At 37.0% G+C, this 20,366-nt stretch overlaps 1 protein-coding gene across 1 annotated transcript; it reads right to left on the reverse strand.

Moving 5' to 3' along the window:
* Nucleotides 1-521: 521 nt before the first annotated feature.
* On the reverse strand, nt 522-16,681 carry LOC143852634 (importin subunit alpha-like). The gene is made up of 12 exons (XM_077362117.1): nt 16,533-16,681; nt 16,199-16,430; nt 15,434-15,530; nt 15,234-15,325; nt 15,013-15,144; nt 14,647-14,832; nt 14,394-14,557; nt 14,186-14,264; nt 2,071-2,199; nt 1,763-1,890; nt 1,276-1,656; nt 522-1,038 (listed from the first exon to the last, which is right to left on the reverse strand). The coding sequence occupies exons 2-11, from the start codon at nt 16,406-16,408 to the stop codon at nt 1,278-1,280; spliced, it is 1,596 nt and encodes a 531-aa protein (XP_077218232.1). The 5' UTR covers nt 16,409-16,430; nt 16,533-16,681; the 3' UTR covers nt 522-1,038; nt 1,276-1,277.
* Between the last annotated feature and the right edge of the window lie 3,685 nt (nt 16,682-20,366).

Consider the following 20,366-nt stretch of genomic DNA (forward strand, 5'->3'; position numbering starts at 1 on the left):
CAAGGACAAAATGCATTTTCTTGGTAAAAGAATTCCATGGCATTGATATCCACAAGTAATTCTACTACCAAGATCTTGTTCACTGAACTTGTAGTTTCACACAATTATACGCCTGCTTAGGGTCTCTACTACCTCCATGACTAAGATGGGTCAACCTAGAAACTAGAGGCTACATGAACTTGTTTCAAGCAGTAATATGCCTGCTTAGGGTCTGTACTTGCATTACTTAATTTCAAACCAATGAATCACAATACCAAAACATAGCAAATAGAAGTCACCCTCCACTAACAATCCCACTTTCGAATTTTCACTACTACTTTTACCCAATTTGTAAAATTAAATTGGAAACCACAAGCTTTTTCCGCTTCGTAACTTCCCGTGGCCTCGGGTCAGGGCAATTTCTGCTTGCTAGTTAAAAAAAGCATCAGCAAATTAAAACCTCTAAAACTTACAGGAAACTATAGGAAAAATTGCTTCACACCAAACCAACCAAACCTTACCTTTTTGACAAGAGGAAAACAAAGACCTATAGAATACTTCACCTTTCCATTTCAAAAAAAGTTTGATAGTAACATAACCCGACTATTCTGCTAGGAAAAGGTTTGAATCTGCAACACTCGACTCTGTAGTAGCTACAGAGCTACTACAAGACTAAACCGATAATAACAATAAAAAAAAAACAAGACATTTCATCGCCTTTGGGACAACATAAGGCAACGATGACCCTGTTTTACAATCAATCCCCTCCGGGTAGAAATTATAAAAAGCCAAACTACATATCATTTCCCCCAAACATACCAACAAAATGCAGCATGTCTCTAGCGCCTCCTTGGACCCCCACTTTTTTTTTTATTCTACCACCACAGAAAGACCCAATTCATTACCTCTTCAACCAAACCTGCAACTGGACCAAACAACACGACGCGACTCCCAATTACGCGACTCCCCGACCGACCATCACCCGACTCCCCGACCGACCCATTACATCCCGTCGACGTTCCCTTCTGGACACCATACATAGCAGCTCAGCCCAAACCACTGCAAAATTTGCATGTATAAAACTTCCATTAGGAAAATACTATCCACGTTTTTTTTTTCCGGGTAGGTAAGCTGGGCTTGAACCTCTGACCTCAAAGTTGAAGAACAAAGCCTAAATCAATTAAGCAAGAGGCTCAATTCCAACGCTTTCCATGAAGCAAAAAGAGACTAAAAATAAGGGATATGTCAAACTATAGATGAAATATAAATCAATTATTTTGGGATTATACAGCTTACCTCTAGCTGAAGTTGAATCCACCAGAAGGCACAGGGAGATCATTGCCCCCAAAACGGAACCCAGCAGATTGAGCAACATCACCTGGAGGCAATGGCTCATCTTCCTCTTCCAACCAATATGTCTCCAGGATTTTCACGGCCTTCTCATAGATCTCCGTATTGTCATGGCTTTGAAGATTTTCAATTTTCTCTAGCCCCTCGGCGTCATCAATCAACTGTGCGTAGAGGTTGACACCCCCAGTGTTACCCAGGTCATTCTTCTCTGCTTCCCCGACCTTTAAGATGTTCTCAAGACCTTCCAAACAGACCGTGACTATTCTTGGATCAGGGCAAATTAGGAGATCACACAATGGTTTGATGCAACCTTGGCTCACGAGGTACCTTTCAAGAATAAGATAATAAAAGAATGAGAATTAACTGATCTAGGTAGCCATAGACTTCCATTTTCTCATGCATAAAACAAAACTGAGATTAGACGTGCACATACTTAATTTGATCATGGGTGCCACCAGAAGTTGCATTTGAGATAGCCCATGCTGCCTCTTTCTTAATATCAAACTCAGCGGTTTGAAGCAAATGGACCAAAGGACCGATGATATCAGCAGAAATAACAGCCTGAGAATTTTCAAATTGCACACCCATAATTAGAATATAACAAGCAACACTACGGGGTCAAAAGAACCAATGCATTTAAAAACCACTAATAAAATATAAAATTTTCAAACATTAGTTTGAAAACTAAAGAGGGGCTTGAGATGACATCAGTGCAAGCTAGAGAGAAGAGTAACTACATACCTGTATCTGATCCTTATTCCCTGCCGTGATGTTCGAGATGGTCCAGCAAGCTTCCTTCTTGATACTTTTCTTATGATTGTGTGTCAAAAGATTTAGCAGGCAGGGAAGTGCTTGATGGTTGATGATATACTGACAAATAATAATAAAGAATATATCAATAACATATTGTGCAAGAAAAAAAAAAAGAAGCAACAATAACATTGGCAAAGACAACCACAAAGTATGTAAGTACTGAAAGTTTGGACTTTGGACACCAAATGCCCAATGAAGCCTAATAACACTAAGCAGGAAAACAAGCAGTGCATGGCCAAGGTTGGACACCAAATGCCCAATGAAGCCTAAAAACATTAAGCAGGAAAACAAACACTGCGTGCCCTAGCCTAATTAGGTAACAACAGGATGTTGGTGGCTGAAATAATTGAAATATTTAGCTCAACCATAGAGTAGGTACAAATACGCAATTTAGCCATCAAAATTTGTGACTGCAAGATGCTTAATTTTTTCAGCTCATTTTGGATCTGATTAATTTATTTTTTAATGCTTTTAAGACTACCAATCTTCTCAAGTTAATAGAAACATGCCGATGAAGAGATCCAATGGCCAATCATGCACTTTTAACTATGAAAAAAATGCCACACTTCAATAATAAACATATTTCAAGCACCACATAGAAATGCATGAAACATTTCACATTGAGCTTGCATCATTTGCATGACAACAAGAAATTGATGAATGAACAAGCTACTGATAAAATCTCTGAACAGAGAGAAAAGCGTTACAAAACCTATTGTAAAGACCACAATATCCATAAAATTTAGTGGCAAAGATCAGCAATACCACAGAAGTCAAGAAGTCAATGGAACAGGCAACATGCCCCATAGAAGCCACATCTGCCATTTGAAATGTTCATTACATGTGTACCAAAAAGACAAACGGGACAGAAGTGGTTCAGATACTCATCACTTGGCACGTATTCCAAAGGACATCATCAGTGAGCCGCATTCTCACAATCCTAAGCCAATATGCGCCGAGAGTGTGCTTCCCATGCATGACATGGTGCCGTACTAAAGTATACAACAAAGCAGCATGGAGACACACCAATATTGTGGCATCTGGTAGCTTTCCACAATATCCGAAAGGTATGAGATGAGATCTACAGCAGTCACAATCCTAACAACCTTCATCACACATTCTCAGTGACCGACTATCCCAAAAAATCATGTGAAGCATTCAAGAAAACTACTAGAAATTGAATTTTCACACAAACAAACCAATAGATAGATTCTTTAAAAAAAAAACGCTAGAGCTAAAACAACACATTTCACACAAACCAATAGATTCTTCCAAAAAATGCTAGAGCTAAAACCGACAAAAAATTCAAAACCTAAGCAAAATAGAATAAAAATCAAAACCCATTAGGGAAATCAGCATGATTCATTAACCTTTTGAAAAGAACACCAAAACTTCATTTGTAAATTATAATTTGACCTGAAACACCTAAACATAATTAATCCAAACCATGGGTATAGGATCGATTTCAGCCTTAAAGAAACCTAAATAAAGCCTAGATTTTATTTTAAAGCAGCCTTAAATAAAATTTTGAAGTGTATTGCATGTTATACAAGGAATCTACGATACCAACTTCAAAAAACTTTTAATATTAGACTCTCTACTTGCTACATTGAATTCAATTAAGGCCTCCTATTACAACTTTACAAGTTACTAATATGAGCCCAAAAATACCAATTTCTCAACTACATAACTTCTCATGTTAATACTCATGCTTTCCCTTTACCAGGGGGCCCAAACAAAACTTGGGTTAAACTTTAACTCAAAATTAAATTTAAAAAAAAAAAAAAAAAAAAATCATCAATCATAACGAATCAATTTGCATATTCTCATCACAAAAAGAGCCACATAGCCGCCCCAGACGAGTCTGATGTGAGCAAATGATGTATCAATCTCATTGATGCGGGATGGAAATGGGAAGACACTGTATATGTAGCACTAATGCCAATTGACAAACGAAAACCAACAAATATGAAAAGACCAGTCTTGATCAAGGTAAGGAAATAAGGTTTTAAACAAATTGAAATCAGAGAATGCAAAGGACTATTGTGTATGTAACAGTCGTGGAATTGTATACTGTCAATTGGAAACAAGAAAGACATATTTCAGGGTATGTGAGAAAGGTACTCAGGTGGTTTTAGGTTGTAGAAAAGACTGGTGGTAAGGTTTCAAAAGGTAGACAGTCCACAGGCGTCAACTATTCCTGCACAGAAATTCACAAAGTCTGGTTTCAGTTTGAAATAAATTCAGTTCTATGAAAAAATTGGATAGGTAACAATTTCAGGACGATATTATTAGGAGTTTCAAAAGATGTCTAAGGCCTTGAAATGTAAATGGATGTGACAGAGGCAATGAACTGTTGCGAATAAACTCTGCAGCATATTTAAGTCTCTAATGAAACCTTTAACCAAGAAGCTTAAAGCCTGTGAATAGAGATCTGGAAAAAAAAGACATATGGGCTTAATGTTGGGTAAAATTGTTTAATATTCAAAAGGTATAGGTTTGACTCTGGTAAGAATTGTTTGGCGTTGGTGGGTGGCTAGAGCAGTTTGGGGCAAGTTACTTGGCAGATTTGGTATGTCTTGGGTATTCCCTAAAAAGCTGGTCAATCTTCTCCAATGTTGGTCCCTAGTCCCATGGAAACAGAAAGGAAAAACGCTCTGGAATGTGTCTTTCCATGCTACCATCGGGGTGCTATCGAGGGAAAGGAATGCCAGAGTATTCAAAGATGTTTCTCGGATCTCGGATTTCCTATTTATTATAGTTTTAGCGCTCACGATTTCTCGGCGGAAGACCCTTCCTTTAAATTTGTTTTTGCATAGGATGTTTGGCCCGGATGGAGATGTGTGTGGATCGGCAGTCATGAGGCAAAAAAAGGGCTCAAGAATGGGTTCCGCCAGCCCCAAAAATGGTACAATTGAATTTCGATGTCTCGAGCTTTGGCAACCTTGGCACGGCCAGCAATGGTGGGGTCCTAATGTCATAAGATGGCTCGAGAAATCACAAAGACCACCATGGGGGTTTGACCATTTATTTGACGAGATGTTTGATTGGATTGCTCAGTTTTCGTGGTCCTTTCATCATGTCTGATGCTCTGCTAAACAAGTGGCCAACCGTCTTGCACAAGAGGGAGCTTCTAAGGATGACCTAGCTCTTTTTTATTATCTTCCCCCCTAGGCCCTTTTTCGTCAATCGCACTGTTTTTGTTTTTGCGGTTCTCTTTTGTATCTTGACCACCTCGGTCGCTCTGCTCAATAAAATTGGGTATCATTTTCAAATAAAAGAAAAGGAATTGTTTAGGTGGGCCAATTTTGCTATTCAAAAGAAAAAGGACTGTGGGGATTAGGTTTAAGAGTCTAGGCTAGAGTAACAGTGACATTAGCATGTAAGAGGGTCAGGAAAAGAAAAGGTGTGGCAATGGGGTAGGGTAACTGGAAATGTTTGATCATATCCAGTTGTGTTCTGTTTCCTATTCCGGAACATAATAGAGGAACACTTCGAGCTTTCTAGCCATAGCAAAACAGAAATGATGACTAAGGTAACCACAGGTAACAACAAATTTATAATATCAAGGAAGCTTACTAGTAGATTCATTCAAGTTGGAGTGTTCAAATCGGAACTCAGCTTTTACTGAAGGTTTAAAATACTGGTATTGGTCAGCGTACTAGATGGAGGCCAAAACGATCCTTCTCGACCATATCAGTACAAATCAGTCATATCGGTGACTTTTTACCGATCCAACTATGTGCATGATAAAGATTGTCGTTGCCTAAAAAAGAAAGGTATGTGCAAATATTATTTTTGGCATATATACTTCACTTGAAGACTATGATTTGATAATTCGAACGTTATTTTTAAGAATTATAATGTGCGGGCAAGTATTATTAGTTGCTTGTCTAACAAATTTTCAATGCTAATAGAACTAAAAGTGTAGAAAAAAATTAACTACAGAAATAATCAAATAAAATAGAAAAAACATTAACATAATTGCATGAGTACTTGCAGGTCCCACCATTAAAAAAATCATAAAATGCATAAGATTAAGCACACACAAATCTAGGAACAAATTTCTAATATATTAAACATATATGCAGATCATGCTCATAACATGTAGATCTAGCTCAATAGCAATTTAAAAATAGCAAAATATTAAATAATAAATTGCAAAAAATAAAAGTAAAACAGTTCATAAAAATGAGCAGAGATACCAAAATACATGTGGATCATGGTCATAACATGTAGATTTTGTATGATAAAAAATTAAAATAGCATATGTTAAATAAAATAAAGATTAAAATAACGATGAAAAAAAATTTTAAAAATAAAAAAAATGAAGAAAAGAACAAAACATGCATAACTTGATAACTTGATCGATGTAGTCTAATAGAATGTGTTAAAATAAAAATAAAATTATGATAAAAGAAATTTTTTTTAAAATGAAGAAAAGGAAAAGATTTGCAGGGTTCTGAGCATGTCGTAGATAGAGGAGTTGTGGGGTCTTGGTGGGTAAGCAAAGGTGAAGATCAAGTGTTATGTGTTGGTCGATGGATTGGTGATGGGGCAGATGATGGAGGGATCAACCTTGATTTAAAATATCGACTTCCAGCTGAAATATTTGATTTCAACAGATACAGAAATGAAATCCACTTTGATCAGAAAAATACCAAATTTCCCCAAAAATTTTGGGATTCCGTTAATGTTTCGGTCAAAATATGCGAAACATGCAACTTTTCAGATTAAAATAAAAACGACTTTCATTTCAACAGAAACCCTAAAAAAAGTCATACTTCACTCGCAGAAAAAGAAAAGAACACAATTCCTTTAAGATATATTTCTTAAAAACGACAAAAATAGAAAGAAAAAAAAAATCAGTGGTGAAGAATCTTACCTAGATTTCGGCCGCGAATGCATACCGAAATGTTTCCGTGATTTTACAAGATTCTAGCTGAAAATTTTCTTACTATCGTACAAAACTGAAATGTTTCAGCTTCACTGATGACTGAAACTGAAACCGAAACTGAAATTTAAAACCTTCAGCCCAACAGTGTTGATCAATGGACGGTAGGAGGGTATATGATGAAGGGCTCAAAAGCAGGTTGCCTCCTCTAATTTGCCTGCAAGTATTTTTTTTCTTCACTCTTTTATAATTCTTTAATAATCCAAACCTCCAACCAACCAGCACCTGCTTCAGTCCTCCATCATCTACCCTACCAAGGCCTATAAGCAAAGGTATTACACCAAGCTTGGGAGAAACTCTCAATACAATCCATTAGTTCGGGAGGCCAATCGCAATTACCATTTTTAAACTAGGCTCCACGAAATCCAAGCAAGGTTTTAAATTTACAAGGAAACCGACACGAAACAACTGAAATGTTTATGCCTCCATAGGATCATCCTAACCATTCGATCTATGCAGGCACAGAATGGACCCATTTTGTAGCCGTCCATTTTAAACCTCCACAAATCAAGGGATAGCATGATCCTATGGAGATGATTTCTTAGGAACACCCTATCTATATGTTAGGTCCTATAGAACCAATATCTAACATAACCCAAACAACATAGGCACCTACCCTATTTATACTTGCTAGCTCAGATAAGCTATCTAAGTCTCCCTCAGATCCATTTATCTATATTTATAAATATTTAAATGAATTACATGTGAAATTTGGTAATTACTAAATTGTCAAACATGCAAGACAGTGCATGTCATTAGGTGTTTGATGTTTTTAAACCATTATAGATGGTTGTCTTGCGTATATGATGGTTTCTAAGTGTGTACTTGTGCTTATTCTAGCATCTCTGAAAGTTTCATCTTTAAATTCTATCATTTGCAAATGTTTTCATACGTTTCCTTTATTTTACAAGATTCCCACTGAAATTTCCAACCGAAACTGAAACGTTTCCATTTCCTTGGCGACCGAAATCAAAACTAAAACCGAAATTTAAAACCTTGAATCCAAGGGGGTGTCTTAGTAGGACTCCTCATTCTATTGGAAGTCAAAACTCTGTAATCGCCCATTCCAATGACAACACTGCCACTTTACTTGTTAAACATACTAAAATAAAACTCATAATTTAGTATTACATGGATTCCATGACGTCCAAGTACAAGCAAAGTACTGATCCTTCTTGTAATCAAACTCCTACCAACTCTAGGACTGATAAACCCATTAATACTAGGACCCCTTTAGAGCAAGTCAAACTCATGGAAACCCCCCATTCTGTGTGGATTACAGGCCTTAATCCATTTTCTATCAGCTGCTGTAATTTCCCATCCACCTACCATAAGAATTATGCCTCGAACATTTTGTTTCAAGTTGTGTTCTGTTTTCTATTCCAGAACGGAATACAGAACAATTCGAGCGCTCTGGCCGTAACAAAACAAAATTGACAACTAAGGTAACCACCGTAACAACAAATTTACAATGTCAAGGAAACTTACTAGTTGATTCATTCTAGTAATTTGGTGTGTTCAAATCAAAACTCAACTTTTACTGAAGGTCCAAAATACCGATATTGGTCGGCGTATTAGGCGCAGGCCAAAACAGTCCTTCTCGGCCACATACATGGTACAAATCAGTCATATCGGTGCTATGCATACGAATTAGGTGATATAGATTCTCATTGCCTAAAAAAGGAAAGGTATATGCAATATTTCGACAATGTTTTTTGTGTTTACAGTTACTGTTAATGATCTTTGGCATATTTACTTCAACTGAAGAATATGATTGACAATTCTAATATTATATTATCTAATGGATTGTACTGAGATTGTCCCCCTTGTTTGTTGTACCAACTTTGCTTAGAGGCCCTAGTAGCCCTCTAATTTGCATGCAAGTACTCTATTTCTTCTTTTTCTTCTTTTTTATTTTTCTTTCAGCTCTAAACCGTTATCTTTTTACTCTTGCTATAGATGAACTTACAGAGGGTATCCAGGACAAGGTGTCGTGGTGTATGTTATTTGCAGATGACATAGTATTAATTGACGAAACCAAAGTAGGAGTTAATGCTAAGTTAGAGTTATGGAGAACTACTTTCGAATCCAAAGGTTTAAGACTCAGCAAGACTAAGACAGAGTAAATGGACTGCAACTTTAGTAATGTAAGGAGGCGGGGCGAGGATGTAGTAAATATGATTGGACAGGAGGTACCTAAGAGGGATATCTTTCGCTATCTTGGTTCAATCCTACATAAGAAAGGAGAGAGATTGATGAGCATGTTAACCACAAAATAAGAGCAGGTTGGTTGAAGTGGAAGCATGCTTCAAGAGTTCTGTGCGACTATAAAATACCTACCAAGTTGAAGGGAAAGTTTTATACTTTTATAACACAGTTGTGAGGCCAGCTATGTTGTACGGCTCAGAATGTTGGGCCACCAAGAAGCAGCATGTGCATGAGATGAGTGCAGTGGAGATGCGAATGCTTAGATGGATGTGCGGCCACACAAGGTTAGATCGAATTAAAAATGAAGACATCCGTAAAAAGGTGGGGGTGGCATCAATTGAGGATAAGATGAGAAAGCATCGTTTAAGATGGTTTAGGCATATCCAACGTAGGCCGTTGGTGCTCCGGTGAGAAGAAGTGACTTGTGCCAAGTTGGAGTAAAAAGAGGTAGGGGCAGACCGAAAACAACTTGGGTAGAAACAGTGAGGAAAAGACTTGAGGCTGAGAACATGACCTTGGATAGGATATAATGGAAGAAGATGATCCATATAGACGAACCAACTAGTGTCAGGATTAGATTTAGTCAATTTGATCCGGGTAGATCCTTTCACCTTCTTCATGAAAATTTTCTAGAGGATTCATTAGCCGACCCAAACTAGTTTGGGACAAAGGCTTAGTTGAGTTGAGTTGAGTTGAGTCAATCCAAACCTGCCACCAGCTTCAGCCCTCCATAACCTACCCAACCACCATATATCGGCCAACATTGTCGAGCTATCCAATCCATTGAGCAGCATATAGCCCTCGATCTTCACCCTTACTAAACCACCATTGACCAGCATATAACTCACGATCTCCAATTACAATGTACAGGCTAAGCCCCACGAAAATCCAAGGGGGGGTGTCTTAGTAGACTTCCTGTTCTATTGGAAGTCAAAACTGTTTAATCACCCATTCCAAAGAAGATAAGTACCCTGCTGATATCTAATAAGTTGACACATGTCACTTGACTTACTAAAGTAACAAAAATAAAACTCCTAATTTGGTATTACAGACTCCATGATGTCCTAGTACAAGCAAAGTACTAATCCTTCTTGTAATCAAACTGCTGCCAACATTTTCAAAAAAAAAAAAAAAAACCCAAACTCCAGCCAACACTAGGACTGATAAATCCATTAATACTAGGATTAGAGAAAAGAAACCCACAAGTCAAACTCATGAAACCCCCTTCTATATTTACCTATAACAAACCTTAATCCATTTTCTATCAATTGCTGCAATTTCACATCCACTCACAGCCCATAAGAATTCCGCATCAAACATTTTGTTTCCAATGGTGCGCAGTTATTTATTCCGGAATGGAATTCATAAAACTTTGAGCACTTTGGCCGTAACCAAATAGAATTGATAAGTAAGGGCATGTTCGGCAACTATTCTTTTACGTGATTTTTCCCTTTTTTAGGGGAGGAGAATGACGAAAGCCAAAAAAAAAATCTCAAAAATCCAATTTTCCTGTGTGACCCGCTATGGTCCGTTTCTAAAAATTTGCCTACTTTTTCGACTAAAAGATAGGATTCTACAAAGAGATAAATAACTGTTTCTAAAGATACTCATCACTCCGTTTCTCGCCAATCTAATTGGGCGAGAATGAGAAGCCTTGCCGAACGCGCCCTAAGGTAACCACCGTAACAACTTTATAATGTCAAGGAAGCTTACTAGTTGATTTATTCGAGTAAGTTGGTGTGTTCAACTCGGAACTCAGCTTATAATGAAGGTTCAAAACACCGGTATTGGTCAGCGTTTTAGGAGGAGGCCAGAACAATCCTTCTAGGTCAAATTCATAGTACAAATCCGTCATATGGATGAAATGCCTGCGAACTAGGTGAAACAGATTCTCATTCCCCAAAAACGAAAGGTATATGCAATATTTCGACAATCTTTTTTGTGTTTACTTTACAATCTTTTTTGTGTTTACTTTACCGTGAATGATTTTTGGCATATTTACTTCAATTGAAGACTGTTATTTGATAAAACTAATGTTATTTTTAGAATTACATAGTGCTGGCAAGCATTTCGATTGCTTGTCTAAAAGTTTTTTTGTTGCTACTAGAACTAAAAGTGCAGAAAAAAACAATTTTAATGACAAATGATCAAATAAAATAGCAAAAACATTAAAATAACTGCATGAGAAACTTACAGGTCCCACCATTAAAAATTTATTAAAAAATAGTAAATACATAAGAGCCTACACAAATATAAGTCAAAATTTCTAAAATATTGAACATAAGAGAAAGTTGTGCTGATATGATTTCCCTAAAATTATGATGAAAGAATTTTTCAAAAAATAAATAATTAATGAAGAAAGAGCATAAGCATGCATAACTTGACAAATTTTTTAAATAGGAAGTGTTAAAATAAACAAATTATGATGAAAAAAATTTTAAATAAATAAAATGAAGAAAAATCTATGATTTAGCCACCACTTTGAATTTATTGCCGACACACGTGTCGACACTCCTTTGGACAGTTTTAAAGCCATTGCTAGAAGTGTTAGACTTAATGTGGGCATGTGAACATGTTTTCCTACCGTGTCAACTGTGACATTGAATATCGCATTTACCTCTTTTATTATTAAGTCTTCTTTTATTATAAACTTGTCTTTTAGCCCTTCTTTAACTAATATTTAACTCTTATTCACTGTATCATATTGGTCTCCCTTTCTTGTTGTATATTGGGGATGGAAGAGAACTAGATTAAATTGAAGAATGCCTAATAATTTGATTATCTCATATTTGTTTTAGGGGATTTGCTAAGGTCCATCGCAAAAGGCTTTTCGTGGGTGGTCTGTCGCATGTCAAACCAGCCACCTCGTGAATAGAGACAAAAGCTATTGTCTTCATTCATGAGGTGGCTGGTCTGACGTGCGACAGACCAGCCGCGGAATGCCTTTTGCGATGGACACTAGCAATTCCCTTGTTTTAGATTATAGTTGATTAATTCTAAGATTTAGTAGTTTGTTAAATGAATATCGTACTTATATGTTTACAAATTATGATAGTAATTAGTAATTTTATATGTATGTACATGTCAGCATTGATAAATTTTTAGATATTGCCATGTCAGCAACTCGTATCCTTGTTGAAACTCAACACACGAATCCGTATCTACAAATCATATATTTTGTATTTTAACCGTTTCCCTGTTTCTATATTTTGGGGGTTTCCATATTCTGAGGGTTTGCCATGTCCGACACTCCGTGTCTGTGTCGACATGCAACGCTCATGTCTGTGTCCACAGATCATAGAGAAAAATCAAATGCAAACATAACTTGATATCTAGTCTAATAGTAAGTGTAAAAACAATCAACGATACACTAAACAAAGAAGGATATCATTCAGAGATGAGATTTTACGAAAATAATAGAAAAATGACAAGAAAACAATAAATCAGCATAAATAACATCAAGATCTCCTCAAATCTTGTATCATACACGCACCACGTTCGCTTCCATCATGTTAGAAGATCGGCTAAAAGCAAGGCTGACCGATTGCCGCTCATAAAAGTGTACAAAGATAGGCTTTTTGATCCACACCCCAACGACCCATCTTGTTTGTTTCTCTTCTTTTCTGTTTCTCTTCCTTTCAGTTCTTTTTTTCCATTTTTTGACCTCCTCGGTCGTGTAGCTTCCTCTTGTTTCTTAATAAAATTTACCATCATTCAAAAAAAAAAAACGTGTATCATACATGCATATCGAACAACTCATGCACAATATCGATGCATTACCACTAATCCATTAAAAAAAGGCTATACCTTGAAAGAGAAAATCTCAAAGCTTCGCGACTTCGGCTTTGATCCATCGATTAACGCTTTGCATCATGTTTTTCACGGTTGAATCTAGCCGGTCTATGTTAATTGTTAAAAGAAAGTTCATTGTATTTAAGTGAACATCACATGATATGGACTCATATTGACCCAATATCGATCATATCAACCATATGTCGTTCATATCAATGTGCATATAGGCCATATCGCGCGATACACGCATTTTTCTGTTTTTGCAAGCCCCAATAAAGGCTCCATATCCTATCACTCGATTTATAAGGCCAACACATATTCGTATTGACCAATATTTCGAACCATAGTTTTACCAGCCAGACAATGGAAATCGCAGAAAAATTGAGATCCTTTCTTAGATAGCAGCCAAGTTCAAAGTCAAAGAAAACAACGTGATACCATAACAACTAAATTATAATGCAAAACAAACATAACTGTATGTTGTAAAGTCAGAAGAACTAAACAAAATAAAATAACATGATTGAATCAGAAGATACTAACATAAACCAAAAACACTAGACAAGATGTTGGAACAAGTCCACAACATGCCACTGACAATTGATGGTAAGTGATACAACAGACGTTGATCGCATGTGACTGCTAGGAGCCAGGATCCATTTAATTGACTTTTAATTTTGATGCCTTATCATTTCATATATTAAACAATGAAGTTCAAATGAAACAACAAATCATAAGCAACTAAAAGAGATGAAGCATTCATCTCATCAAATCAAAAGCATTTAAAATTGCAAATACAAGACACTATTAATAAAGAACTAGGTGATACTGGATCATAGAAATTTATAGATACAAACAAAGTTATCCACATGAAGTAATGTATTCCTCGATATTTGTGGAAGCGTCATAGATATTCTATATGATGAAAGGATTTCAAGTTTAAAGTCAAAAATGACAAAATCAAAAGGATGCATCAAACTAATATTTTTGTGAAAGGACAAGTATAATGAGCATTGATTTACCAGAAAGTATATATAAATTCCAAGACTTTAAATAGTGTTAAATAAAAGTAGCTATCAAGAACTTCATTACCTGAGTCTGCATATCATCCCCAGTGACAATGTTTCCAACAGTACGAAGAGCAGGGATAAGCACTGATGGAGACGGGTGCCTAAAAAAGGAAACAAAAAAGAAAAAGGTTCCAGATTTCTAGTCAAATGCATATAAGAAAGGCAGAAATTCACAACCTACACAGGTCAATATAAAATGTTTGAGAAAAGAAAAGGACAAAAAAACTTACAGAAGAAGCTCCACAAGACGAGGACAGACACCTGCTTCAATAACAGCTTGGATTTTGTCATTTGTTCCATCAGATAGGTACGAGAGTGCCCAGCAGGCATCCGTAAGGACTTCCTCATCATTTGAATGAATAAGACGCTCAAGCGCTGGAAGTGCAGGCTTTGTCTGTAGAAAAATTCATAGACATTATAGTACAAGTAAAATAACCAGCATGAAATTGCAACATACCCGCTAAAAATAGCATTCAACCCCACCTGCTCAAAAGGTGGCTGTGGCTTGCCCCTGCAGAAATTGGATAGAGTCCAAGTGGCATTTCTTAGCATAGAAAGCTTGGCATGCTCATTCAACTGTGCCAGCAACGGACCCAAGGCACCATGGCTTAGGACAAGATCTCGGCATCTGGGAGAATCACCAGCAACATTTCCCAATGCCCACACAGCCTACAATTAAGAGAAGGGTATATATCAAAAACCCAATTTCACCTAATCAACATATGTAGGTACGAAATCAAGAGAGAATTTATCTGACTCATGAGATTCCAAAAGAGCATCGCAGAACACATATGCAGCATCCAAATAGAGAACATGTACCAAGCCAAGCAAGAACCTAATTTAAAATACCTGTTCACGGACATCGTCACTTGGAGATCCAAGAAGCTTCACAAAAATTGGTACGGCACCATGATCAATTACAACCTTGGTGTTCTCCGAGGTTCCAGATGCAATGTTGGTGAGAGCCCAAGCCGCCTCAAACTACACAAGATTAAAATATTTATAATATTTAGAAGTAAAAAACACAAAACTCAGGAAATAAAAAAGCAAACAAGCAAGTTTATCCAGACCTGAAGCTGCGGGAAATCCTCCCTCACAAGGAATTCAACGAAACGAGGAACCACACCAGATGCAATAACTTCTTCAATTGGAGGGCTACGTTCTAACAAAGGTATTTACAATAGAAAAGAAGATATTTTACATTAAGTAAGATAGCAAGAGAAAAGGGAAAGTACAACAGTAACATAACCAAAGAGATGAAGTCAAATACCTATAGAAAGCAGCTTCCGAAACTGTGTTGTCGCTTCAAGCTGCAACGTACTATCCTCTGACCAAACGCCCGCCACCATAGCCGGTAGGCTTTCTAACTGCAATTTATCAAATGAATGAAGAAGGAATAGTCAGGTTCCAAACCCTAATATGCTATCTAACAATTCAGAAAAGAAAAAAAAAAAACCCTAATATGCTATCTAACCATTGAAAACCCTAATATGATATCTGACCATTAAAAAACCCTAATATGCTATCTAATTCAAAAAAAAAAAAAAAAAAACCCTAATACGCTATCTAAACATTGGGAAAAAAAACCCATATATGCTATCTAACCATTAAAAACATCTAACCATTAAAAACCCTATTATGCTATCTAACCATGGAAAAAACCCTAATATACTGTCTAATTAAATTAAAAAAACCCTAATATGCTATCTAGTTCCCAAAAAAAAACCCTAATATGCTATCTAACCATTAGAAGAAAAAAAAACCCTAATATGCTATTTAACAGTAATTGCTGCATAAAAGGTCAATATAACAAAACCCCAATATCTCAAACCGAAACCCTAACAAATCAAACCGATCCAATCAAACACAGATCCGCACCCAAACGAAATCCCAAATCCACAATTTTTAAAATATCTAAACCCCAACCCTAGATCAAAAGCCAAAACCGATCTAACAATCAATATAATCAATCAAACACTACTACTATAAAGATCAACAAAACGAGATAGAGATAGAGAGAGAGAGAGACAATTACCCTCTTCTCAACGGCCGATGCGTGAACGGAGCTTGGAAATTGCTGAGCCTGCATACCCTCTCTCCTCTTCTTTTGCAGACTTTCTTCTCTTCTGTTCTTCCTGATCTCCACCATGTTATCTTCCCTCCTTCTCCTTCCTTCTTCTGCATCTACGGCTACCTTGTACCTGTTCCGACGAACCTCTGTCCTCGAGTTCGGCCTCAGAGACATCTCTGCTTCGATCGAATAAACCCTAAACACACACACAAAAAAAAAAAAATCGAGAATAAAACCAAAACGAAGTCTAGAAAAACAAAACCCTAGAAGTTAAAAAAATAAATAAAAAACATCATACCTGAGAAAAAGATAGAGAGAAAGAGGAGGAGATTTACGAAGGAGTGATGAGAGAAGAGCGGTTAGAAATAGGGTTTGGTTTTTAATCTGTTTCGTTTTTTGTTTAGGTTTTGTAAGGAGAGAGAGAGAGACCTTTAAAGCGCGTCTCAGATTCGGAGGTGGGAGATTACGCCTGATTTTGGGTTTATTTACAATAGTTGCCATTGATTTTGAACTGAAATGGAAAAAGGGGAAGGGCTCAAAACCCTAGAGGCTACACTACTAGACATAAGAAAATGGTCTTGCCCTTTAGGAGGAGTCGGTTGATCCGTATTCACGACAATGCCATTCCTTCACATTTAAGAAACACATTACAGGGGGGCGCATAATCCTACTGTGGGGGGGTGAGAAATTCATCTCCCAAAAAAACGTTGATTAAAAGAAAGGTGTATCTCCAACAGCTCTTCCTAGGGTGGGGGGCATCCTCACTCCAAAATCGGACGATTTGGATTGTGTGATCTTTTAGACATGGCCCGCCCAAAAAGGATGGGCGGCCTTGATTCAATCCATCTTGACACTATATTAATGACATTGGGTCATGAATAGTTTTTAGAGGAATTCATTGATAGGGCATGGTCACGGGGCCCGTCTTTTGAATCTTTGATTGATATGGAACAACAGTCTAATTGATCTTATGTTGGATCACAAGTAGCACAAAGATTACACCTATGGGATGATATTATCTACTAAACTAAGGTAATCGACCCTCATCTCCACCGTCGATGCAAACTATATCCATGACTAAAGAAATGTTCATCACATTTCCACCACTCAGGAACCCATGCAGAAGAAGAAATGAGTCATCTCCACACATTCAATCCACCACTTCTCCCACAACATCTAGATCATCCTCATCTTCAGCGCCAGATGTTCCTCTACCTTTACTCAAAAGGGCCGGGGGAAGAGAAAACAGTCACACTCGCACGCAGAAAGAGAGAGTATTTGTGTGAATCCAAAAGTATTTGTCTAAATGTTACTACTAGTATATTGTGAGCTCCATTTTCTTTTCTCTTTGTTCCTTCAGGACCATCTCGATTCTGATTATTCATCTATATATACATATTCTGTTGCCTTCTTAAAAAAAAAAAGTATATTGTGAGCTCCATAGTTTGAAGTAAGTCAGGACTCTTAGCTTGAGCGTCTGTATCTCCTTCGATGTGCATGCTGACCTTTTTATTTTATGGTTGTAGCTGGTCTTGTTTGGGTCTGTCCCCAAGTTCTTGGCTTTTGAGCCCCCTTAATTGTATTTCCTATCTTATTAAATGATATGTGGTAGGGGTCTTGCCTAACCCCAGCTTACCTATAAAAGTTTTTAAAAAAAAAAACCACTTAAAATTTATTTGTTTTTTTGTGTATGATAACGCGTCATTTATGTATGGGCCCAATATAAGCCCAAAAAGTTATAGCTAAAAGATATGGGCTTACTTGAGTGGCAAAAGTCCACAGTGAGTGGACTCTAAGATTTTAAATCTTGGATAATGTTTTGAAGACCAAATTGGAGTCCAGGAGTGGAACTGAACCAATAGCCTCTTCACAAGTTAGCCATTTTTTTTTTTGGAACGGTTTAAGTTAGGTACCTTGGTTCGTTATTTTTGTTTTTTTAAATGGCAAAACTACCCGTCCCATGCCACGTGGCATGTTGGGATTCATTAAGTTCCACCCTGGGTCTCTAAATTAGTCCATAGCAGTACTCTTTTATCTTTTATTCTGGGAAGTGATATTTACGCCCCTTTTCATCACTAGGGACACCCAGCGCCAGTGTACGTGGCAATCAAAGCCACTAGATTCTTCTGACATCAAGTACATTAGGCCCCCTTTAGTCATTGGTATATTGTCCCTGGTGATGAAAAGGGGCGTAAATATCACTTCCCTTTATTCTACATATATGGGATTGGTCCCTACTCTCCCACGTTTTTTTGAAGGGTTGTTATATTTACTTTTATTTTGAATGGCTTGGGAGTGTTGTTATTCTCCCCGTTAGATTCAACAATCTTGTTCTCACATGTATGCCCCCTATGCCCCCTTTTAGGACCCAAAACTTATCCCATTGATTGTAAAAGTGGCTTTTTGTGAGTGAGCATAGTTACCAAAACTCCTTTTTAAAATGGTGTTTTTCAGAAGAAAAAAAACACATTTTATTGGTTTGCCGTTTAAAACTTATACACTGAAAAAACTCCCTTTTTTTTAGGCAAACGCTTTAAACACGTTTAAAATGTGTTTTGAAGGTATTAAACACATTTTTTGGGCAAGCCAATCACACATGTACAGCCATGCACATAAAGGCTCTGTTCACTTGCGTTCCCTGGAAAGCAAATCCTTGGAAAACAGCCTCTTTTTTCCTTGACAAGACAGAATTATAGTGTTCACTTGCTTTCCTGAGAAAGTAACAAGCCTAGGTGGAAAATGTCAAATAATGACGTGGAAATGAGCCGAATCATGCTCATTTTGTACATGAACTCTGGGCTTAACGCATACACAAATGGAATTCTAAGAAAAGTTTGAGCTCTTGGTCAATTAGAGGTTCGGATCTATTGCTTGCAGGTCTTTAATTAAAGCCACATGCTAAGGTCTTAAAAGTCTCATCCAAATGTCTTGTTAAAATGTAAACAACACTCAACACGAAGGAAAACATAATAAAGCCAGGTGCAATGGCTTGAAACTCGAGTTTAAGAAACAAAGTGAGCCAGAAAATGCACTATGCTAAGTTTCTAAACAAAAAGAAATTGATCAGCCAACCCTAGCATACATACCACAATTAACTAAACACAACCAAACCCCTGAATCCCTGATCACGGATCGTGCACAATTCTATCCCCATTCAATTCATTTGCGGAGAACTTACGATAGTTTAAGAATTCAGGCAGCATGTACTTCAATTCCATCCAAGGACCATAGAACTTTTTTGTACTATTTCGTCTTCCTTCCCCATTTTTAGTGGAAAAGGCTATTATCTAGATCCAAAGAAAATCCACAAAATCATCACGCCCAAATGATCAATATCTGAGCTTCAGCTTAACTGAACAGTTGCATGCAAATGTTTTCAGCTAGAGGTTTTCAATAAACTCATTCAAACTAGGATCTGTGCTTACGGATTTCATTATGTGTAGTAACACATGCTGAGCTACATGTGTTTTAATGTTGAGATGCAAGTATGCTTAGTAACACTTCTAGCCCGCATGGTTAATCTCACTAGTATATACATATACATAAACATATACATATACAGACATAATTAAGAATTCTATAAATTCATGGAGCTAGATTTTCCAATAGTAAAGCAAGTTATGAGTGGGATCGTCGCATGGATCCGAAGACTCATCTTGCAAGACTTTGAGAGTCCCGCTACAACTGATTCTTTGTAGTCCGACTAGAAGTTGCACTTAGGCAAGTGGCCAGAATTAGGGAAATAGCTGATATCAGACCATTACCCTGAAGATAACATCAAATTATCAAAATACCCTACGCACAAATACATCATTTATCCTTCCAATGGTCCTCATTTGCATAAAAAAAAGATCCAAATTTACAAGGATGAGCCATATGAGGGGTATAACACTAACGACCCGTTAGGCCCATCCTTCCTTTCATCAATTTGGATCGGAAAATGTATTTGTAAATTCCTTTTAAAATATAAATACACACATATTTAGAAATCCTTTTGATATTTTTTTTATATTATCTAATCTCCTAGTTAGGATTCCAAAGTACGCGCTTTGATCAAATCACAAATGATTTTTTCTTTTGATGTAGTGGAATCCTTATTGAGCATCACTATTAATCTCGGGGGTTACCCAAC

Source organism: Tasmannia lanceolata, unplaced genomic scaffold (genome assembly GCF_043159265.1).
Source record: "Tasmannia lanceolata isolate RefF3 unplaced genomic scaffold, GAP_Taslan_0.1 ptg000019l, whole genome shotgun sequence".
Classification (NCBI taxonomy): domain Eukaryota; kingdom Viridiplantae; phylum Streptophyta; class Magnoliopsida; order Canellales; family Winteraceae; genus Tasmannia; species Tasmannia lanceolata.